Source organism: Syngnathus leptorhynchus, chromosome 4, assembly GCF_054491065.1.
Source record: "Syngnathus leptorhynchus isolate UIUO chromosome 4, UIUO_Slep, whole genome shotgun sequence".
Lineage (NCBI taxonomy): Eukaryota > Metazoa > Chordata > Actinopteri > Syngnathiformes > Syngnathidae > Syngnathus > Syngnathus leptorhynchus.
The window spans coordinates 9859415-9878243 of NC_141198.1; the positions used below are offsets into that span (position 1 = coordinate 9859415).

Below are 18829 nucleotides of genomic sequence, written 5' to 3' on the forward strand. Positions count from 1 at the left end.
CGTTTGCTGTTTTGCAGGCTTGACCTGAATCTGTTCTTTGCAGTCAAATCATTAAAACTTTAGAAATTTGTTAAAATTGTTTCAGCTTGGAATGGTACGTTGTTTCGCAGAGATGCGACGTAGGAACCTGGGTAGATAAAGAATGAAAAATAATTTAAATTTAACATGGAAGCAAGAAAGAGAAGAAGGCGTAATTTAAATCTTTATTTGTGAAAGAAAATGCCTACTTCCTGTTTTTTCCCCCCAGATCATCGGTGCGTTTGTGGTCGCACGAATGGTGCGTTCAGGTTCATCAGTAATTTTCTAAAATACTCGGTAAACCGTAGACGCGGTTGAAAAGTATATTCAATACTTTATATTTGTGTGTCGTTGTAATAAAACAGGTCAAGGTAAAACCACGAGTTGTCGACAAGTTAACGTAGTTCAGTGTGTTGTGTTCATATTTGCTTTAGTGACGCGGAGACGACTTCAAGATCGTCTGCGCAGAAATGGGCGGAGCGCCAGTGTTCATCAACGCAACGCGACTTGATCTTGCTGTTAGTAGTGGGTCCGAATAGGCTGACTTCAACAGCTTTGGCTTAGTCAGCTTACTTGAGGTACTTGGAGATTCACGCAAGAAGAATATCGAATATTTTAGGGGCTCCGGCTACGCTCGAGTTGACAATGAGCGCCTCTGCTGCATTTGACAACCGGAGAGCACAGCCCGCTGTCATCAAACAAGTTGGACGAGAAAGCGGCACAGGACCTTTTATACTTCAATGCTAGTTTATTTTAAGAGCTAACTACACTGTTCTCACATTAAGCCTTTCTAAGCTGCTGAGGAAGTCGCTTATAGGTCTGATCGTGAAGAAGATTGTCAAGTGTGTGTGCGCGCGCGCGTCTGTGTTGAATGTGAGTGGACCATGGAGACACACACTGAGGTGCTTCTTGTCACCGCAAACGTGGGGTCACTCTTCGACAATGTAAGTACCCTTTGTCAATGTACAACTGAAACTACACAAAACAAGCAAATATTGTTTATGGGCATTCTTGGCAATGTTACGTAGAACTGTGGTGAGTGGTTTTACTGTACTTCGAATGGGCGCCATCTCGTTAGATACGTCACGATATTTATGGTCACGCGCACACCTATACGTAGCGGTTTACGCCCATCCAAGGTGTTTTTACTCTTACGTCACATTACAGTTCCAAGCGTTATTGTTTTGAATGATGTTCCATTTGATATTGTTCATCACTTGCAGCGGGACAATATTCATCAACTGCATGAAATATTTGAGTAATATTTCTCGCACACTATCAATCAAATTATTTTTCACTTCCTTTATGCGGTATAGACAAGTGTCTTAATTCCTCTATCATTATGAATAAGTGAGATTCTTTATGTTCCTGGATAAAAATGTTTTCATATTATCATAATGGGTATTTGCATGTATTTTTTTTACATACATTGCCCAACACTACGACTGCTACCGTATATTTTCGTTTGAGCACATTTGAAAATAGGTTTCAACATTCTTTTAGTTCTGGTTTAACTGGAAGAGTTCTAGGTGAGGTCAAGTTATTCTCTGCACTCATGGAAATTTGGCTGAGGCCATGTTTCACGTTTCCGGTTGCCAGATTGAGCTTCAGTGGAAAGATCTTAGATCCCATTGTGGGGATATGTAAACATAAGATTATCTTTACTGAGAGCTTTGAGCTTTTCTGGTCAAATACCATCCACCTCTATTCATATAAACAAACTCCCAAATATTCATCGAGATTTCAGGATATTGGCACTGGTTGATGGTTTTGTTGTTAAATGCGATATCTTGTCATCATAATAACGACTCTTCCTCTTAAAGTCAGCAAAACAGCATGCTTAGCAAAAAGGAAAATCACAACTTTAAGAAGCTCAAATTTGAAAGCATTTCCTCAAGAATTTATGGCAGTGATTTTCAAAGTTTCCAAAGAATAATCTAAAGCGATGATAAAAATGCAGATTGAATTTGAGCCTGCAGATACCTGTACTGCATCAAACTAAGATGTGTTTTTACTATTTTGGGCACCTAATTTAGCTATGAGAGAGGAGCAAAATATAAGATGAAGCAGCTCTCAGTATAATGACATGAAGCTCCACACCAAATGAACATTTGCACACGATAATGTTATCCCACGCATTATTTTGCTTGTGGTGTCAAGCTGTATGGTGTCATTAATATCTTGGCTCGAACTAACTGACTCTAATTATCCATTGCATCTCATGTTCTAGGTGAGTGAATTACAAAATGAATGGCTACAGGAATTATACAAGGTAAGTATGCATATCCCCGCCACTTTATGACTGTTCGCCTCATTCCGTATGGCAAACACTGAACATACATGACTGCGTCATGTAGTGTGGAAAACGGATACTGTTCTGATCCATTGATAAGAAATGAACACATGGCTTGGCTGGTATGCAAACTAAGTGACCAAAACTTTCCACCGGAATGACACAAAGTGGAAAATGCAACAAACAAATGTGACTTTCATCATTTCTGATTATTATGTAATGTACGACTGTGGCTTTTTGCTCTTTGTGTAATAATAGACCATCCGCACGTACCGGCCACAGTTCATCGCCTTGCACTTTCAGGAGGTGGGGGGGAAAGAGTACATGGTCAACATGGGCCACGCTGAAGAATTCTTTCGGTAGGAAAAATGAGCTATGAATAATCTGTCTGTCTGTCTGTTTGTGTTTGTTTTGATCACAGTCTTGCTCCAAAAAGGGCAGCAACTTCAAATGTTTTTCCATTCTCAAACACTTAAACTTCCTAAATAACTAATAAAAAAAAGTGTAAATAAAATTACAACATGAATGCAAGCAATGCTCAAAAATATTTTTGGGAAGATTTGTACCAAATTAATTTTAAAAAAAAGTTGTCTTTTCAGCTTCTTTGCTGGACAAACAAGCTGGAGTTCAGCACTTTTGCTAATAATTAGTCTTACTTTTCAGGAGCATTGAATCCAGTGAAGAACTAAAAGACTTTGACAGGCGCTGCATTTACGTGGACAATCAGTTTCAAGCAGAAGAGCGTTTCACGGTGAGAACGTGTGAAAGTTGTAACATTGATGTAGTTCTCAGAGTTGTCCTCTAGATGGAGCCCTCATCCTTGGTATAAAAATGAAGTGCATTATATATATACCATCATGCCATGTTGTGATTACCTAAACTGGCAGTTTACCGGTTAGTATCAAGTGTTTAGATGCTAGTTTTTGAAAAATTAGGGCATATATATTCAAACTGATTTGAATTATTTCCAGTAATAATCTTAAATGTATTTATGAAAAGTGGTTGTCAGATTTTTTTTTTGGGGGTCAGTGATCCTTTATATCATGAGTAGGCAACTCCGTCCTGTCCTGCATGTTTTCTATGTCTACCATTTTGCAACACAATCAGGATTGTTATCCGGCTTCGGCAGACCTTGCAATTCATCTGAACAGTTGAATCAGGCTGTGTTGCAACAGGAAGACATAGAAAACACGCAGGACACCGGTCCTCAAAGACCGGAGTTGCCTACCCTTGCTTTACATGGTTCCCCACTCTCCCTCCCAGGATTCTCTTATAAACGGCAATGAAACATAACTGATGCTAGAGGGATTATTACGAGAAAGGGAGGTCTGCACTGCGGCGGGAGTGATCAATCAAAAGTGACTCCGCTCATTCTCTCAAAATGCAACGCACTAGTCCGTTGCTGACATTCTCGGCATTGTGGAATGCCCAAGTGGCTTTTGACACTGGCAAGATGAGTCTGTGGGAAGTCCACAACATCGACAGTGTGATGTGGGCCCTCGGAGATCCCCAACGCTGATTGCTCAATGTTTGCAGAGGCCGAAAACATGCTTGAATCATACCACCGTGGCCCTGACATTCAACCTAAAATTGGACAACCAATGTGTGTTCTTTAGGTTTAATTGGTTCTTTAAGATCCTCAAAGCAGGCTGCAAACTCTGATCAATCCTGACCTATCATGAAAACAGTTCTTTTCTCTAAACGTTATATTTATTTAACTATTTGAAGAGAGCATCGCTCGAACTTTATAAGTGCACTTAATTCAAAGTGTGACCACCTTTCTTAAACTATTAACCTATACTCCTCCCTTTGGCCAAAATCTGACAGCAGGGGTCAGTGGCCATGTTTGTTGGCTGAGGCACCATAAGTCAAAATAAAAAAAGTCAATGGCCAGGTGTGCGGGTGACAGGGCCAAGTCAATACATTTAAGTCCAGATTAAAACTATTGATCCCGGCCTATTTGTTTACAATAAATAAAGTGTGTGAGGCCAGGGTGGCAGTTGGGACTAAGTTTCCCCCAGCACTCCGGTGTTTGCACCTTCCACTCTTTGCCCTGAGAGAGATCTTGGACCCCCAGCTCCTCCACGCTGTGTAGCCTCATTTTCATTAGGTCCATGCCACCTGTATTGATTTTCAATTTGTTTTCTGTTGGCTGCAGATCATCAGTTACATGGGCGAGAAAGAGAAGAGAGAGTTTGGGGTGTAGGGTGTGTGTGTGTGTGTACGGTGGTGTGGGAGGGGAGCCTTCTCCTTTCAGACGGGCAGCAAAAGTAAATGGGCTAGACTTGCATGCATTTTCAGTACAAATGGTGTTTTGATAAAAAATCACTTGTAAGTCAATATTTTTTTATTAAACTGTGCACACACCTGATTGATGAACATAGGCGATGGCCAGAGTATATGGAGCAAAATGTGTGCACTTTTTTTTCTTGCACTATTAAAACTCAACTAGGCGGAATTTCGACCTTATTGCGCAACATGATTAATATGATGATACGTCTCACATTGAAGGAAATGTATGATGCAAATGTTTTGGTGTAGGTATAGTTTTTCTTAACAACCCTCTTCCTGTCCGCGCTCCAGCCGTGAGTTTGGATAAGTTGCTCCCTAATTGCTGCTCACTGACGCAAAGCACAGAGACGCCTCTGTTTTGTTAAATGAAAATGATTTTGGCACAGAAGAGTGATGATGTCTTCTGGGAGGGGTGGGGGCGTCTTGCACAGTGGTCCGTCACGCCCTGAGCCCCCCTGAGCAATGGCTGATTTTTCTTTTGCCGCCAGTCCCTCCGAGCAGCGTTGGCAGACGGCAGCAGGCCCACTGCTTAATACCTTTTAAATTGTTTTAATCTTCTGTCTTTATTGATCTCACGGGACATGATTAATCAGATCAGTGGAGCAGGCAGTTAGTACATTAAAAATTGTCAGACCATGTTAGGGATGATTAGGTCCTGAAGTGCACTCTCAGGGTGGGGGGGGCTAGTTGTATTAAGTTGTCTTTGGCAGTGTAACAAACAATCTTACAGTATCAGTCATTGTGCGAGTCTCACACAATGGCGAAAAAAACATCTCAGTTCATCTGCTCGGCTGTCAGCTTGGGATGATTTCTCCTGGTTTTGTCGCCACATTGCCTTTTGTTTGTGGGTCAATGCTTTTGCAGTTTGTAAAAAAAGAAAACGCCAAGCATTGCTGAATTGAAACAGCAGGTATTTCACCTTGCTCAGATTCATTATTGCCAAATGTGTACAACTTGCCACCTTTTTTAACATATGCAAATACTTGGACCAAAATAAAAGATGTAACTTCTCTTTAGAGTAATTTTAGTTTGTAGGTATGCATTAAACGAATAGCTACAGCATCTAATCCTAATTACTGTCATCAAAGCACTACATATGACTATGATCATATAAAGTATTTTTGTTCATGTTGTTATTATATTGCACTGGTATCACACGTTACTGCAAATGTAAGTAGCCCACAACACATAAAATTATGTGCAGAAATAATATTGAAAACGTGAATATTGTACGTCAAGTTGAGGGTGTGTTCCAATGGTATACTGGCACCAATGTCAAAATCTACAATTGATGCCAATCTGTCCTTTCGTCAGGTTGCATGAATGAAATAGTTGTTGTAAATGTGGATAGAAATATGAGCAGTTACTTGGAAGTCCATCCAAGCGCAATGTCCACATTTGCATGCTAAGGACTATGAATTATGATATGAGAGCGATTATGTTTACATTGCACTCATCTAATTATGCAGCATTGGTTTTAAAAGTCAGTTTTTGTTCACGTAAGTTCTAATTTCCTGTTGCTTATTTTGAATTTCAGTCCATATAACTCCATTCTTTCTTGTTTTGTTCTTTTGCATGTAGGCATTGGGCAGCATGTACTTCATCCACAAGTCATTGAAGAACATCCGCCAGTATGACTTCAGTGGTAAAAACAATCTTGATTGTGATTTAGCAAAATTCTTTAGCAAAAAAAAAAACGAGCTTTCAATAGCTGATGCCCACACCTCTTTGCACATTTTCAAAGTGGTGGAATTTTCAAAGGCATCATTTTCTACCTGCATAGTCCAGTCACGTTAAGGCATGAAAAAGCTCCTCCAAAAAGCTTATGGAAGAACCATAAACATCTTGGAGCTGCCACTTGCTGTTTGGTCCAAACTGATAGTCACTCACCAAACGTAGTCTAATGGCTCCTTTATGGATCCCCCTCATCACGTATGCCGCACTGATGAGGTTAACACCAGTTTATTGATTGCTGCTTGCATGTTTCCTCACTCTTTTATATGACAGCCGCCTGTCCCTTCCTCTCCGTCTTTGCCCCCTCACAGTTAAGGACTTTAAAGCAGTGCCGGCACTGGGCAAGTCTGTGGGTTCTCTGGATGGGGTCACCACTGTGGAAAAAGAAAAATTCCCAAAGACCTTCTGGCCTGATGTGAGTGTTTGTGTGTATTTGTTGGGGTGGGAGTCATGTTTGGCCCAAAGGGAGACGTTTGGACAAATGAGTCCACTGGGAATAGAGGGGGCTGTCTGCCGCCTCTGACAGGGAGATGAGATAAATTATGTCAAAGGATCAATAATTATCTGTTTGGCTGCTGTTTACCGACTCTTGCTGATTTTTCTCTCTTGTAGTTCAAGTGGTCCAGGAAGGGCTTCATGAGGACCCGCTGGCTCATTCATGACCGGTACGTACATCACACTAACACCACAAGGTCCGGTCAAAGCCCAGATTCAAACCCAGAACCATGCTGTTTTTCTTCTTCATGCCCTGTTATTGCATGTGCATGTGTGTGTGTGTGCATTGTCTTCTCAGAGGGCTGGACCTAGTCAACATCCACCTGTTCCACGATGCCTCCAACCTCATTGCCTGCAATTCCAGTCCTTCTATTTACTCTGTCAACCGCAAAAATGCACTCAGACACGTCATCAACAGGTCCGAGCTGCCACTGCGTCAAAACACATTCCTGACCAACACATACATTTTATGTTTGTAAAATTGAAATGTGTTGTTGGTGCAAGTGGCCACAGTTTTCGTTTTAATGGTGGATATTGATAGTGTAATTGAGGAAAAAATACTTCACGTTTTTAATTTATTACAAAACTGCAAAAAGTTTCCCCAACAAGCTTGAAGTTTTGCATCTATACAAGCCTGTTTTGTTTTGTTTTTTTCCCCACAGGATATCAGACAACTGCCACACGCCGATGCCTTTTTTCCTGTTTGGAGATTTTAATTTCCGTTTGGACACTCTAAGTCTAGTCCAGGTATGCTCAAACGTTGCTGCTGTATGGTCATAACTAAGTGACCCAAATTCCCGTGTGTGCATTTGAGCAGCATCTGTCTACCTCGGCTGAAGTCCAGACCGTAAAGAAGGACAGCAGTAATGAAGTGGAGAAAATCATCTGTGAGGAGAAAGCTGATCGCCAGGTAAGCAAAACCTGAAAGCTATGGCCTTCAATGACAATTCTCTTTACGATGCAACTCGTGTTCTCTTCTCATCGGCAGGTGCTTCTACTGATCGAGGACAAGCTCTTCGCCTACCTGTATCAGGCGATGTTTAGAGAAGACAATGGCAAAGCGGTGAGCTCATCATCTACACTTTGTGCTGTAACATTTTAGACCACATAAGATGTAATCCAACAAATCCTATAACAGCCAGGAAGTATTTTTTAATTGGTCATTTCATGCCATTATATATAGTTTAATATATAAAAAAAGGAGGGAAAAAAAAAAACGTTCTCAATGGCCTATTTAAAATGAGACAAGAGCGAGGACATTTCATACATATTGTCCTCTGTCTTCTTTCCAGCTGCTACAATATGACAAAGAAGTCACAGCCTTCCACGATGTTGTTAGAGAAGAGGAAATCCAGTTTCCACCCAGGTGAGATTCCTACTTTATTGCAAATGTGTTCCCTCTTGTATTTTTATTTATTTTTTTAACCAAAGCTATTGTTTGACACGGTTCTCATTCTTCTAGCTACCCCTACAGTGAAGAGTACACTAAACCAACCCAGTACATGAACACTCGCTGTCCTGCATGGTGCGATCGGATTCTGATGTCACACACCGCACAACAATTTATCCGCAGTGTAAGTCACCACTTGCTGCGCTTCTTTCAATATCTATGCAATTGTGTCTTGTCGGGTCAGCTTAAGCTTGACAAAAGTTTGAACAAATTGTCAACCCAAAAAATAAAAGAGAAAGTCAATTAAATCCACCAAGTCTGGAAATTAGTTCAACTAGGTTAGTTCAAGCAAATGATATGTCGTTAACTCATTAAGCTCAGTTCACCGCTGTTTCGAAGTACCAAGTGGCATTATTAATGATACTCATGTGGTCTTCTCAGGTCACTGATGGTGAGAGGAGTGTTATTTATGACACTGTGGGCCCTGATGTTTGCATGGGGGATCATAAGGTAACATTTGATAGAAGCAAGGATTCCGCCGTCAACAACCAAGCATCAATTTACATGCAGATGAACATTTCATTTTGTCTCCTCAACAGCCTGTCTTCTTATTCTTCGCACTGAAGGCAAATGAGCATTGACCGGGGATCATCTCTGTGGTAAACCAGTGAGTGTGTGTCCATCTTGTTTCGGTTGTGGTATGTGTTGGGTACGGGGAAGGGGAGCGCTCAGGGTACGCGTTGCAATCTTGTTGCGATCCCCAGAGAGACATTTACCGTATGAACTAAGATGAAGTAGCAGCAGGACAGCAGCTCTCCTTTGCTCTCCTTTGTGTCCATGTGCCATCAGCACCTTTCACTGATGTCTTTTACATCCTCTCCGCTGTCAATTTGGACCCACAACACAGTGGCTCACATTTCCCACTATATGGCCGACTAGGGAAAAATACATCCTACTCGACATAATATTGGCATTTTTATGGCCATGATTTTGTTTTGTTTTCTTGAAATTAACCCTATATAGGATGAAAGGCTTTTTAATGAGGCATTTAACAGTCGAGACCATTTTGTTCGCTTAGACGGGATAAACCGAGACAAGTTGATGAATGTGCGGCTTCATAAAATATTTTAAGTCCTTTTTAGAAAGTCAGTATCGCATACTGTACATAAAGTAAAATTTGGTTGGACAAAAATTCACACATCAAATTTTTTCTTAAAAATGGGCACCAGCACGTGTTTCCTCTCTTCCTCAGGTGTCTTCTCAGACCCATACTGAAATAATGCTGATTCTCAATTTACTAACATTCATTCATTTAGTTTGGAATCTAGCCCTTTTTGATTGAAAACAAATCTTTTATTCTATTGTGCGAATTTCAATAGGTAGATAGACAAATTAACTACCATCTGCCATGTAGTGGACGAGCGTTTTATTGATTTGCTTGGCACTGTATGTTGCTGGCCTGAACAAAGAAAGACATGGTTGGGACGTTCGCATCGTTTAATTGTCATAAACTCATTAATGACGTTCTCACAGACAATCTATTTTTGTTGTGTGGGTGTGTGTCTGTAAAGGTGCAATAACAACATTCTCCTCTGGAAACTGGCACAATCCCAAAAGTGGAAAAGAAATGAAATTAAGACCTTGATTCAGTTGAAGAAAACTGCCTGTTGGCCCTGATCTTCCAAGCTCAAGACCTTCAGGTGACATTCTCCCATTTTTTAAGCATAAGTGATTATTGACAGACTCTCCCCAGTTGGACTTCACCACTGCACCTCGAAACATATTATTATTAGTCAGAGCACTTTGCTATCATGTGTTCAGAACTCTATTTTAGAATTCAATAACCAATACAATTTTTAACAGTGAATGTATTTTTTTTTCAACTGTAAATGTCCTTTTGTTTTGGAATTTTATATTTCTAGCTATTTACCGATTTTATTCTCTTTGTGGGTGTTATTTCACAAAAACAATTTCAGCAGATGTTTTATGTACTGTATGGTTTTTTTGGGGGGGGAGACACTGTACTGTAGTATAATTCGTTGAAAGTATCTAACAAGTATTATTTTTTAAAATTCACAGAAAAAAAGTGAAAAGTCCTTTTAAGCGCTCAAAATTGTCAGACCCGTGTGTTGAACAATGAAACTGTGTTTTTAGTTGTTTTCTTTAATTTCTTTCTCTATCATTGCAAAACTGCTACATTTCTTAGAACAACATAATTTCTTTAAGTGTAATAAAGAAAAAGTCACTGTCACTACATATGAAATTATATGCACAAATTTGTTTCATCCATCTGAAAATGGAACCTAAAATTACATTAAGTGATTGCATTTGGGTAAAAAAAAAAGCAGTGAACCCTGAAATATTAAGTGCTTTATTCCACATAACACTTAGCATGTTGCTCTTTGTATTTTATCCTTTGAAGCTGTCCTTTCAAAATGTTCTTAGCTCACTCTGAAAGGCGACACGCCTTCAGTCAGTTTTTGTTTTGTTTTGCCAAATACATCCTGCCCTGCATCTCACATGGCAACTGCACTTACATATCACTGTCAGCGTATGTTGTCCACTGGTGGTTTTTCTTAATTGTTAGACTTCGACCACAGCTGTAATATATATTCGTGCACCAATTTTTTTTTTTTTTTTTGAGGGGTCATGTTCTAATGTATTAAACAACAGTATGCTTATGTGACTAAAGGCTTGACATGATGGATACGATTAAAAAAAGGCAGCTGAAAAGAAACAGTTGTGATACTTTGGGTTGGTATAAAACTGTGCAGTTGATCTAAGAAGTGCGTTCTACCAACCAAGGCGCATATTTTACATTGGTAAAAATTCACTTCCTATAACGATTCTCAAACTGTGGACACACCGGTTAATTATCACCCTTCTGTCCTCCAGTGATTGTTCTGTCTGTTCCTATTACATGCATAGTTGGCATGGATTACTTAACCAAACAGGAAATAAAAAAAGAAAATACATTTTTCTGTTGTTAAAATAATTGGATTGATTGATTGGCACACTGGTTAAGAATCACTGGTCGAGGCAATTCTCTAGGAACAGTGCTGAGATGCCAGCCATGCAACATACGTAGATTTGACTATTTTGAATATTACAACGCAATTACATTTGCACAATTATGCAACAGAGCTTAACATTTTTTACGGAAGTCTGTGACTTAACCATGAAATTTGATAAAGGTTTTAATTACTGAGCTACAAAAGAAAGGAATGGATGGTCTTGATTTTAGGAAAAACTTCAGTCTTGTTGCACTCTAATCACTTAATGACTTGAAACATTTGCAAAGGAGTCTATAAATAGGTTTTCCGTCTGGTTCAGCAGCCTTCACAGTCATGCAAAAGATGACAAATGTCCAACGAGGGTTCTTTTGTCTTTTTCTTAGTTGATGTCATCATTATTGTAATATAATTAAGAACGTGTGTGTTTAAGGTACAATTAGCTGCAAAATTTCAACAGTGAATAATTCAAAAAAAAGAATTCATTATGTTTATGTGGATGTACGTACTACATACATGCCCATAAATTTAGTTTATGACGTTCAAAATGTACGTTTTACGGATATTTCTTCTCCAATCAGCATTGCGACTTATGTGAAATCACAGAGACTATTTGATCAATGAGCTGGTGAGCTTGTATTGATTTCTTTAAATTCGACCAGACACCACACATGGGCAACAACAAGCTCGCTTTATTTATACTGTCACCCGCCAGGACGGCATGATTTGTTTTTAGACATTAAAAATATGAGAAATGACACAATTGGGAATTGTGAGAGCTTAGGAGAGGACCGGGAGGGATCTGAACCCAGAACCTCTCAGCTTTGAGGCAGAATTGCTAACCATTACAGCACCGTGCTGCCAAGTTTGATTTTAATACATCGGGATTTAAAAAAAAAAAAAAAAAAAGGGCGGGGATAACATTAGCTATAATATCGTTTTGTTCGTCGCGTGGTCTCTGCTGCAAAAACTCCCAAGTTATTTGATTCGGTACAGTTTTCTTAACTGTAGTAACAATGCAATACATATGTTTATTTACAAATAACAGTTTTTATATAATCTATAGTCTACATCACCATCCACAACATTTGGTTTAACTGCAGCGCCAAAAGAGATGTAATACAAGATTTGTTTCAAACATCTGCCTTTTCAAGTAGAACAATGCTTAATGCAGTCCCTATAACATAAAAGTTGCTGTGGCAGAGATTCAATACTTGTTACATGGTGCCTAACCATTTTGAACAACACCCATAATAGATATTGTGGCTGTATGTCTCACGTTCTGCTGGAATTGAGGTAATGAAGCTGTTTGTGTATAGCAGAGAAAAATTCGCAATGAATAATAGTTCAACTACACCTTTTTGCAGTCTTTTTTTTTGGATGTGAATGTCTTCACAGGATCTTCTTTGATCATGCTTGTGTTCATTCGACACAAATAAGTGCTTTGCATGCAGGTGCATGTCAGTGGCGTTTGAAACTTGCTAGATGCCCGGGGTATTATGCTCTAGAAGATCATTTAGTTGTGGAGTGGAAATTTTTGAGCTTGATGAATATTTCCATCAGTGGAAATGTTTGAGTTTGATGAATATTTCTATCAAAAGCGGATGGATGCTCTTCATCAATACAAACAGCCAATAGTTGTACCGGCACACTGTCATTGAAAATTTTCATTGACCGGTGGATGTGTGACACTGCGAGTTGCCAACTCTGCACACCCCTTGTTAAACGTGTATTCATACAAGCATGCTTCAAACGTGATGAGGCCCGAGGCGCAGGACTGAGAAAGCCCTGCGGTGTTTGCGCAATAGTAAACGGATCTTGTCGTCGTCAGAGTCTGGATCCAGGGGCTTGTTGTACTCCTCGTCCTCCACCTCGTTGTCCGAGGTCTCCCCGGCCTGGGCTTGCGTGGAGCTAGGCTCGGATGCGCTTTTCTTCCTCCACTTGGTGCGACGGTTTTGGAACCAAACCTACAGACAGAAGGACAGGTTCTGTCACAATAGTGCACACCCGTTGGAAAACATGAAAGGGCTATAATAATAATGACAGTCGCATAACCAGCCCAGCGTGTTGAGAATATTTAATCGTTTAATGGAAACACTCATTTGAATCAACTTCTAAAGAGTCAAATCATGTCAAACAAAAATCAAAGAAACTTACTTGCAGCATCTAAGCAAACAGAATGAGCACCGGATGGAAATCTCACCTTGACTTGAGATTCAGTCATGCCCAAAGAATAAGCTAGTCTGGCCCGCTCAGGCCCTGCCAAATATTTAGTCTGCTCAAAGGTCTTCTCCAGCGCAAAGATCTGATGTCCACTGAAGGTCGGTCTGGTGTGCTTCTTCCGACCCGACATCTCCCCCAAAGGACCACCTGAAAACCGCCAAAATTTAAACTATGAATATTTGAGGCAAAATGTTAATTTGTGAATGAGTTAAAGATAAATTACATTGCCCCCCAGACAAAAAAAACAACGTATTAATTTGAGTAAGATACATTTATTAATCACATACACTGCGGTGCTAATAAGCGCACTGCTCAAATTTGTCTGTTTTTTTAAATCAGAATTGCAAGTTAACTTCAAAATTAATTCTTCCGCTGATTCTACATCTGCTCTTGTGTTTTTCCTCAAGCACAGCAGGTTATACTACGAATACTACAACTAATGATAAAATAATAATAATAAATATGATTAGAATGATAATAATTAATATAATTAGAATGATAATAATTATACGAATATTTCAAGATTAAGGGCTAGGTTCAGCAACATGCTTTTTTTTCCTGAAACATAGCTGTAAGTTACAATGCATGGTAAAATGAGTAATGTGCAAGGTTTCAGACATATTTAAAATATCTCAAAAACCTACTTACAAAAGACACGGTAAAGACATTTGAAATTGGTGTTAAAAATACTTTTTGGGGACTCATAAAGTCAACTCTGAGCAAAATTTGTTGCTGCCCAATGTGGTTCCGAACATTTGTTCTTTGCCATCAAAACAAAACAAAATTGGCCATATTTTTGCTGGCCAATCAATTTCTAGGCACATCAACCACAGGTGACATACTCACGGCCCTTTCTTATTATATATTTGATCTCAGTATAGATGATATTAAAACTGGAACTATTTGATGTCTCTTGCAAAAGAGGTTTTTAATCTCAATGGGATATTCCCGATTTAATTTAAAAAACAAATATCACGCCTAAAAAAAACTATGCCAACAAATGTCGAACTCTCTGGGAATTCTATGAAAGTATCGAAATGATTGTAAATTGTAGTTCTAAGTTGTAAGAGACTTCAACATTACGCCATAACAACAAAAACAAAAATCCCACAAAGATGATATAAATTGAAATATGCTTACTCTTTGTCAGACAATACAGCTTTCTAAAGTGTAATAATATTTGATTGGGGTAGGGACTCACTGTTGACGCACTGCTGCTTGCCTCCTCTCCAGTCGCAGCCGCTTTCGGCCCAGCAGCTCAAGCCGCGACCCTTCATGGGGCACTCGGCGCCGGTCTTGGCCAAAGCATTCAAGGTAGAGCTGTAGTCTCGGCCATAATACATGGACGTGCTGGAGACAGGTGGGCCAAAACCCCCCACGGTAGAGTAGCCGGGGAGTAAAGTGTTGGTGGTGCCCGTGGAGCCCACCCCCACCATGGAGCGACTCAGAATGTCACTGATGCCATGCGGAGTCCCCGGTGGCAGCTGGCTGTTGAGACCCGAATTGAGCTTGTAGAAAGAATTTGGTACCGAGTACTGGCATACTGGCGCCTTAATCTCGCTGGTAAACTGGTTGAGGCTGTTGTTGAACAGGAAAGGACTTTGGATATTTGGATCCATGGGAAGACTTGGTCTCAGCAAAGTCCAATAAGATCCAGTCAGGACCTTCTTGATGACCTAGCACACAAACAAGCAAGGTTTGTTCTAATGCTCTCTTGTGAGATCCAAATGCTGATAGATGAGATCAGCTGCTCACTGTTGGCCCTCACCTCTCGGCCGCCATAATGAGCCTGGCCACGGGTCCGCTGCCTCCAACAGATGCGGGTCCCCCTTACATATCGTACATAAGAAGCATGTGGACATCTGGACGGGGACATTGATAAAGACAGGACACATTCGAATGCGGCCCGGGATTGGCTTTAGCCACTGGGCTTCGCCATTGGTTGCTTGGTGAGAGGAAAGGGGACCTGTAATTGGACGGCTGCAGATTAATGACCTTTTGAACAGGTGGAGGGGGAACAAGTAGATTTTTCTTGATGGCCTGATGTGCTCCAGCAAAGGTGACCGGGGAGACGCATTTGTGCCTTGTTTTACCTCTCGGGAAACGCATTTAGTTTTTGGATGACTTTTAAATGCACGTACACACATAGGTGTTGACTAAAGATGTGTCCACCGTGAAAAAGACTTTGAAGTAGTGGTTCGGGAATGAATGTAAAATGTTTATGTTTTGTGATTTGTTCAGAAGTTGAAATGATCAATTCAGAACAACAACATTGCAAAATGGAGATGTCTTTACAGTCAGACATACTGAACACGTTTTCCTGCTGTATTGCTCACAGTGGTATCTTTTTGTTTTTGCACTCAGGGAAAATGCTGCTGTATTTTGCTGCAAAGACTTTTGAATATCATTATTCAACTCTGACTTTATTTATTCTAGTGAAATAAGGAATTTATTATATCCTACAGTAAGTCTATATTATTACAACATTCATGACACTAAAAACATTTTTTTCCTACCAATGAGAGCATACAGTGTGTTGCAAACCCTCTTGTTTCTGTGAAACAGTCACATGACTTAATCACAGTTAAAAAAAAGAAAGAAAGAAAGAAAGTTTGTAACTTTCCCACCGCAATTATATCGCTTGGATTTGTGGCTGCCAGCCAATCAGAGTGAAGAGATTGTAAAGGTGAGGCTCTCGCAGAAATCACATGATGCACACTTTCACTTTCATTTTTATTTTGCATGATACTGAAGCAAAATACGCAAGCAATTTCTGGGTCATGTTTTTTACTAAACTTGTTTCCCATTGCTTATTCATAGAAGTGCTTTTTGTATCTTGCAACAAATATCTGTTTCACGTAATTGACCTGGATCAGTTTCCTGAAACATAAATGTACACATACACACGTGTACACACTGTGATAAGGGGGAGGAGAAGGTAAATTTCCAAAGCGTGGCCACATCCCTTGGCCCCTCCCCTTTCATTTCCCTTATTATTTTAAGCAGGTTTATGTTGGAAGTCAAATGATATTGAGCCTTCACTTTCAATAAATCAACCTGTTCTATCGGAGCTCTAAGACAACAACTACATGATGAAAAGCGGGACGATTGGTGAGTTTTCTTTTTACAGATAATTTACAGAAATGCAATATTTGCACATTGGAAATTCACAGTTAAATCTGATTACGTGTGATATGTATGCATTTTTTAAAAAAAAAAACGTTTCCTCTTCTTGAACTGTAAAAAGACTTATCAATTCAGTTGCAGTAATAAACACTTTTAAACTGCAAAAAGACTTTTAAATGAATAACTTTCTGACAATCTGTCAATTTAAAACACAAGCATAATATGTTTGTGCAGACAACTTATATGTTGGATAGAATTGGACTGGAGGTGCACCTAATGGACAAACAATTGTTGTTGTTGTACTTCCACAATGCACAGTAGTAGGCCCACAAAAGCGTTTCTGGAAACTTCACGTACAGATTTGTAGAGTTTAGCTTTCCCAAGTAAAACCTTTGGAGTTGTATGCAAATAATTGATTGCATCGTGTATTTTTACAATTTCACCTTACAGATGATGAGTCGATAAAATTGGAATGCGGTTTCCGGTGCCTCGGTCCAATGACGTTCCATCAGCGGGCCGTAGGAGACAAAATCCACTTGAGTCAATTGTGTTGCCATGCAAAGAAGTCATGCTTCACCTTCAAAGATGGCCTGTTGTTCAGCAGTCGCCGCGTGAGGGTCCAGGAGCGGATTCGGCTACGCATCGAAGACGAGAGCGACATATGGCGCGGATCATTGCGAGTGGGCTTCACCAATGTTGACCCGGATTCCCGATCTCTACCCCTGCCCCATTTTGCCATCCCTGACCTCACTCAGACCCCTGGGACCTGGGCTGCTAGCGTGGGCAAGCCGTTTTCCAGGGTAGGAACAATCCTGGAATTCTGGGTGTCACGCACAGGCAGCTTGTATGTTGCAAATCAGAGCGGCGACCAGCGCAGACTATTAGTCAAAGAAATCGACATCAACGGGCATCTGTGGGCCATATTTGACATTTATGGAAAGACACGCTCCATTCTTCTTTTGGGTAGGTTTCATTTGTGCTATGCAGCTTGTCTGTAGCTCAAGGGGGTTCAAATGTTGTCCTTCCAAGGGCCATGTCCAGAAAAGTAGAAAACAAGGAAATGAAAGATAAGAACAGATTTCTTCATCTCTTTTCATTGCTTGCTGCCCATCGCGTTGGGCTGCCAATTGCCCGTGGACCTCAGTTTGGACACCCCTGGTGTAGCTATTTGAATTGAATAGAATTTTTTTTAATCCTCCTATTTGTGACAGGTTCTGAGAGACGTACGGGACTTTTCACCAGGAAGTCATGTCAGATAGTCCCGCCCTCGCCCACTTTAGACACAGACTACTTGACATCTGATGACCTCTCCAGCCTCAACCTACTGGTGCCAGGAGGTATTGAGGGCTCCTTTCATAGAAGCAATTATGATGTTCTACAAGGTGATTTCTTATCGTGGTGCGTTCTGTCTCTTGATGACAGATGGAGAAGAACAGCCGACCTGTGTGGTGTGCTTAGCCCGGAAATCCGACATCACTCTGCCTTGTGGGCACCGCTGTTTGTGTTTCATCTGCTCTTTCAAAGTCTTTTATGCTTTTGGTACATGCCCACTGTGCAGGATGAGCATGGGGAAGCCTTTGGTAACTTGGCTGATTCCCACTAAGAGACATTGACAATCAGTGAAAGCACCTTCTTATCTTCTGATGTTCTATCCCTTAACCATAAACAAACAAAATGCACTTTCATTTGCATTACTAATGCAATGTTTTTTAATTTGAAGGTGGAACTCTGCACTTTTAATGTTCTATAATTATGTAAATAGATGTGTTACAGTGTGTAGGGTTGGTCCAGTCCAATCCACCTGAAGGGTATTGAGTCCAATTGACTGGATCGGTATTGGCTTCTTATTGTTAGGCCCATTCCGATCCAATCCATAAACAGATTTACAATGTCACTGATGTAGAATGTGCCTTTTCTGTTTATATACTGGAGTTGTTTGATTCTATTTTAATATTTTGTACGAAGTTGAATTTCCGTTTTACACATTTGAAGGGTGCAGCTGAGTCTGCTTTGTATACATTGCTGCTTTAAATGTGAATAAAGCCACAGCAGTTGCACATGACTTACGTTTTAGCTTTCTTTTTTAGGGGAATTTAGAGAATGATTATTGCACAGTCAACGTGGTGTCACTGTTTCTGGGAAGCGGTCATGTGATTGTTAATCACAAGTAAATAGAAGTTTGTAACTTTCCGACGGCGATGATGTCACTTGGATTCGTGGCTGCCAGCCAATCAGAGTGAAGAGGTT

At 40.3% G+C, this 18829-nt stretch overlaps 3 protein-coding genes across 8 annotated transcripts; 2 read left to right on the forward strand and 1 right to left on the reverse strand.

The window, feature by feature from the left end:
• Window positions 1-487: 487 nt before the first annotated feature.
• inpp5l (inositol polyphosphate-5-phosphatase L) lies at window positions 488-10959 on the forward strand. 2 transcript variants are annotated; one of them, XM_085909385.1, is made up of 16 exons: window positions 488-962; window positions 2249-2290; window positions 2570-2670; window positions 2975-3062; window positions 6185-6248; window positions 6649-6752; window positions 6950-7002; window positions 7131-7250; window positions 7495-7579; window positions 7650-7742; window positions 7821-7895; window positions 8125-8198; window positions 8295-8406; window positions 8664-8732; window positions 8822-8889; window positions 9778-10959. In XM_085909385.1, the coding sequence occupies exons 1-15, from the start codon at window positions 903-905 to the stop codon at window positions 8861-8863; spliced, it is 1182 nt and encodes a 393-aa protein (XP_085765511.1). In that variant the 5' UTR covers window positions 488-902; the 3' UTR covers window positions 8864-8889; window positions 9778-10959. The 2 variants fall into 2 exon arrangements, with proteins under 2 accessions (XP_085765511.1, XP_085765509.1); XM_085909383.1 differs by having other exon boundaries at window positions 9794-10959.
• A 1188-nt stretch (window positions 10960-12147) lies between these two features.
• On the reverse strand, window positions 12148-15404 carry nkx6-3 (NK6 homeobox 3). The gene is made up of 4 exons (XM_085909386.1): window positions 15225-15404; window positions 14658-15132; window positions 13437-13603; window positions 12148-13200 (listed from the first exon to the last, which is right to left on the reverse strand). Exons 1-4 carry the CDS (start codon window positions 15330-15332, stop codon window positions 12982-12984), a joined length of 969 nt encoding a protein of 322 aa, XP_085765512.1. The 5' UTR covers window positions 15333-15404; the 3' UTR covers window positions 12148-12981.
• On the forward strand, window positions 15192-18623 carry LOC147057966 (E3 ubiquitin-protein ligase NEURL3). 5 transcript variants are annotated; one of them, XM_085909389.1, is made up of 5 exons: window positions 15192-16142; window positions 16460-16567; window positions 17033-17545; window positions 17794-17919; window positions 18005-18623. In XM_085909389.1, the coding sequence occupies exons 2-5, from the start codon at window positions 16546-16548 to the stop codon at window positions 18193-18195; spliced, it is 852 nt and encodes a 283-aa protein (XP_085765515.1). In that variant the 5' UTR covers window positions 15192-16142; window positions 16460-16545; the 3' UTR covers window positions 18196-18623. The 5 variants fall into 5 exon arrangements, with proteins under 5 accessions (XP_085765515.1, XP_085765514.1, XP_085765517.1 ...); XM_085909388.1 differs by having other exon boundaries at window positions 16463-16567; XM_085909391.1 differs by having other exon boundaries at window positions 15192-15515; window positions 16463-16567.
• The last annotated feature ends 206 nt before the right edge of the window (window positions 18624-18829 follow it).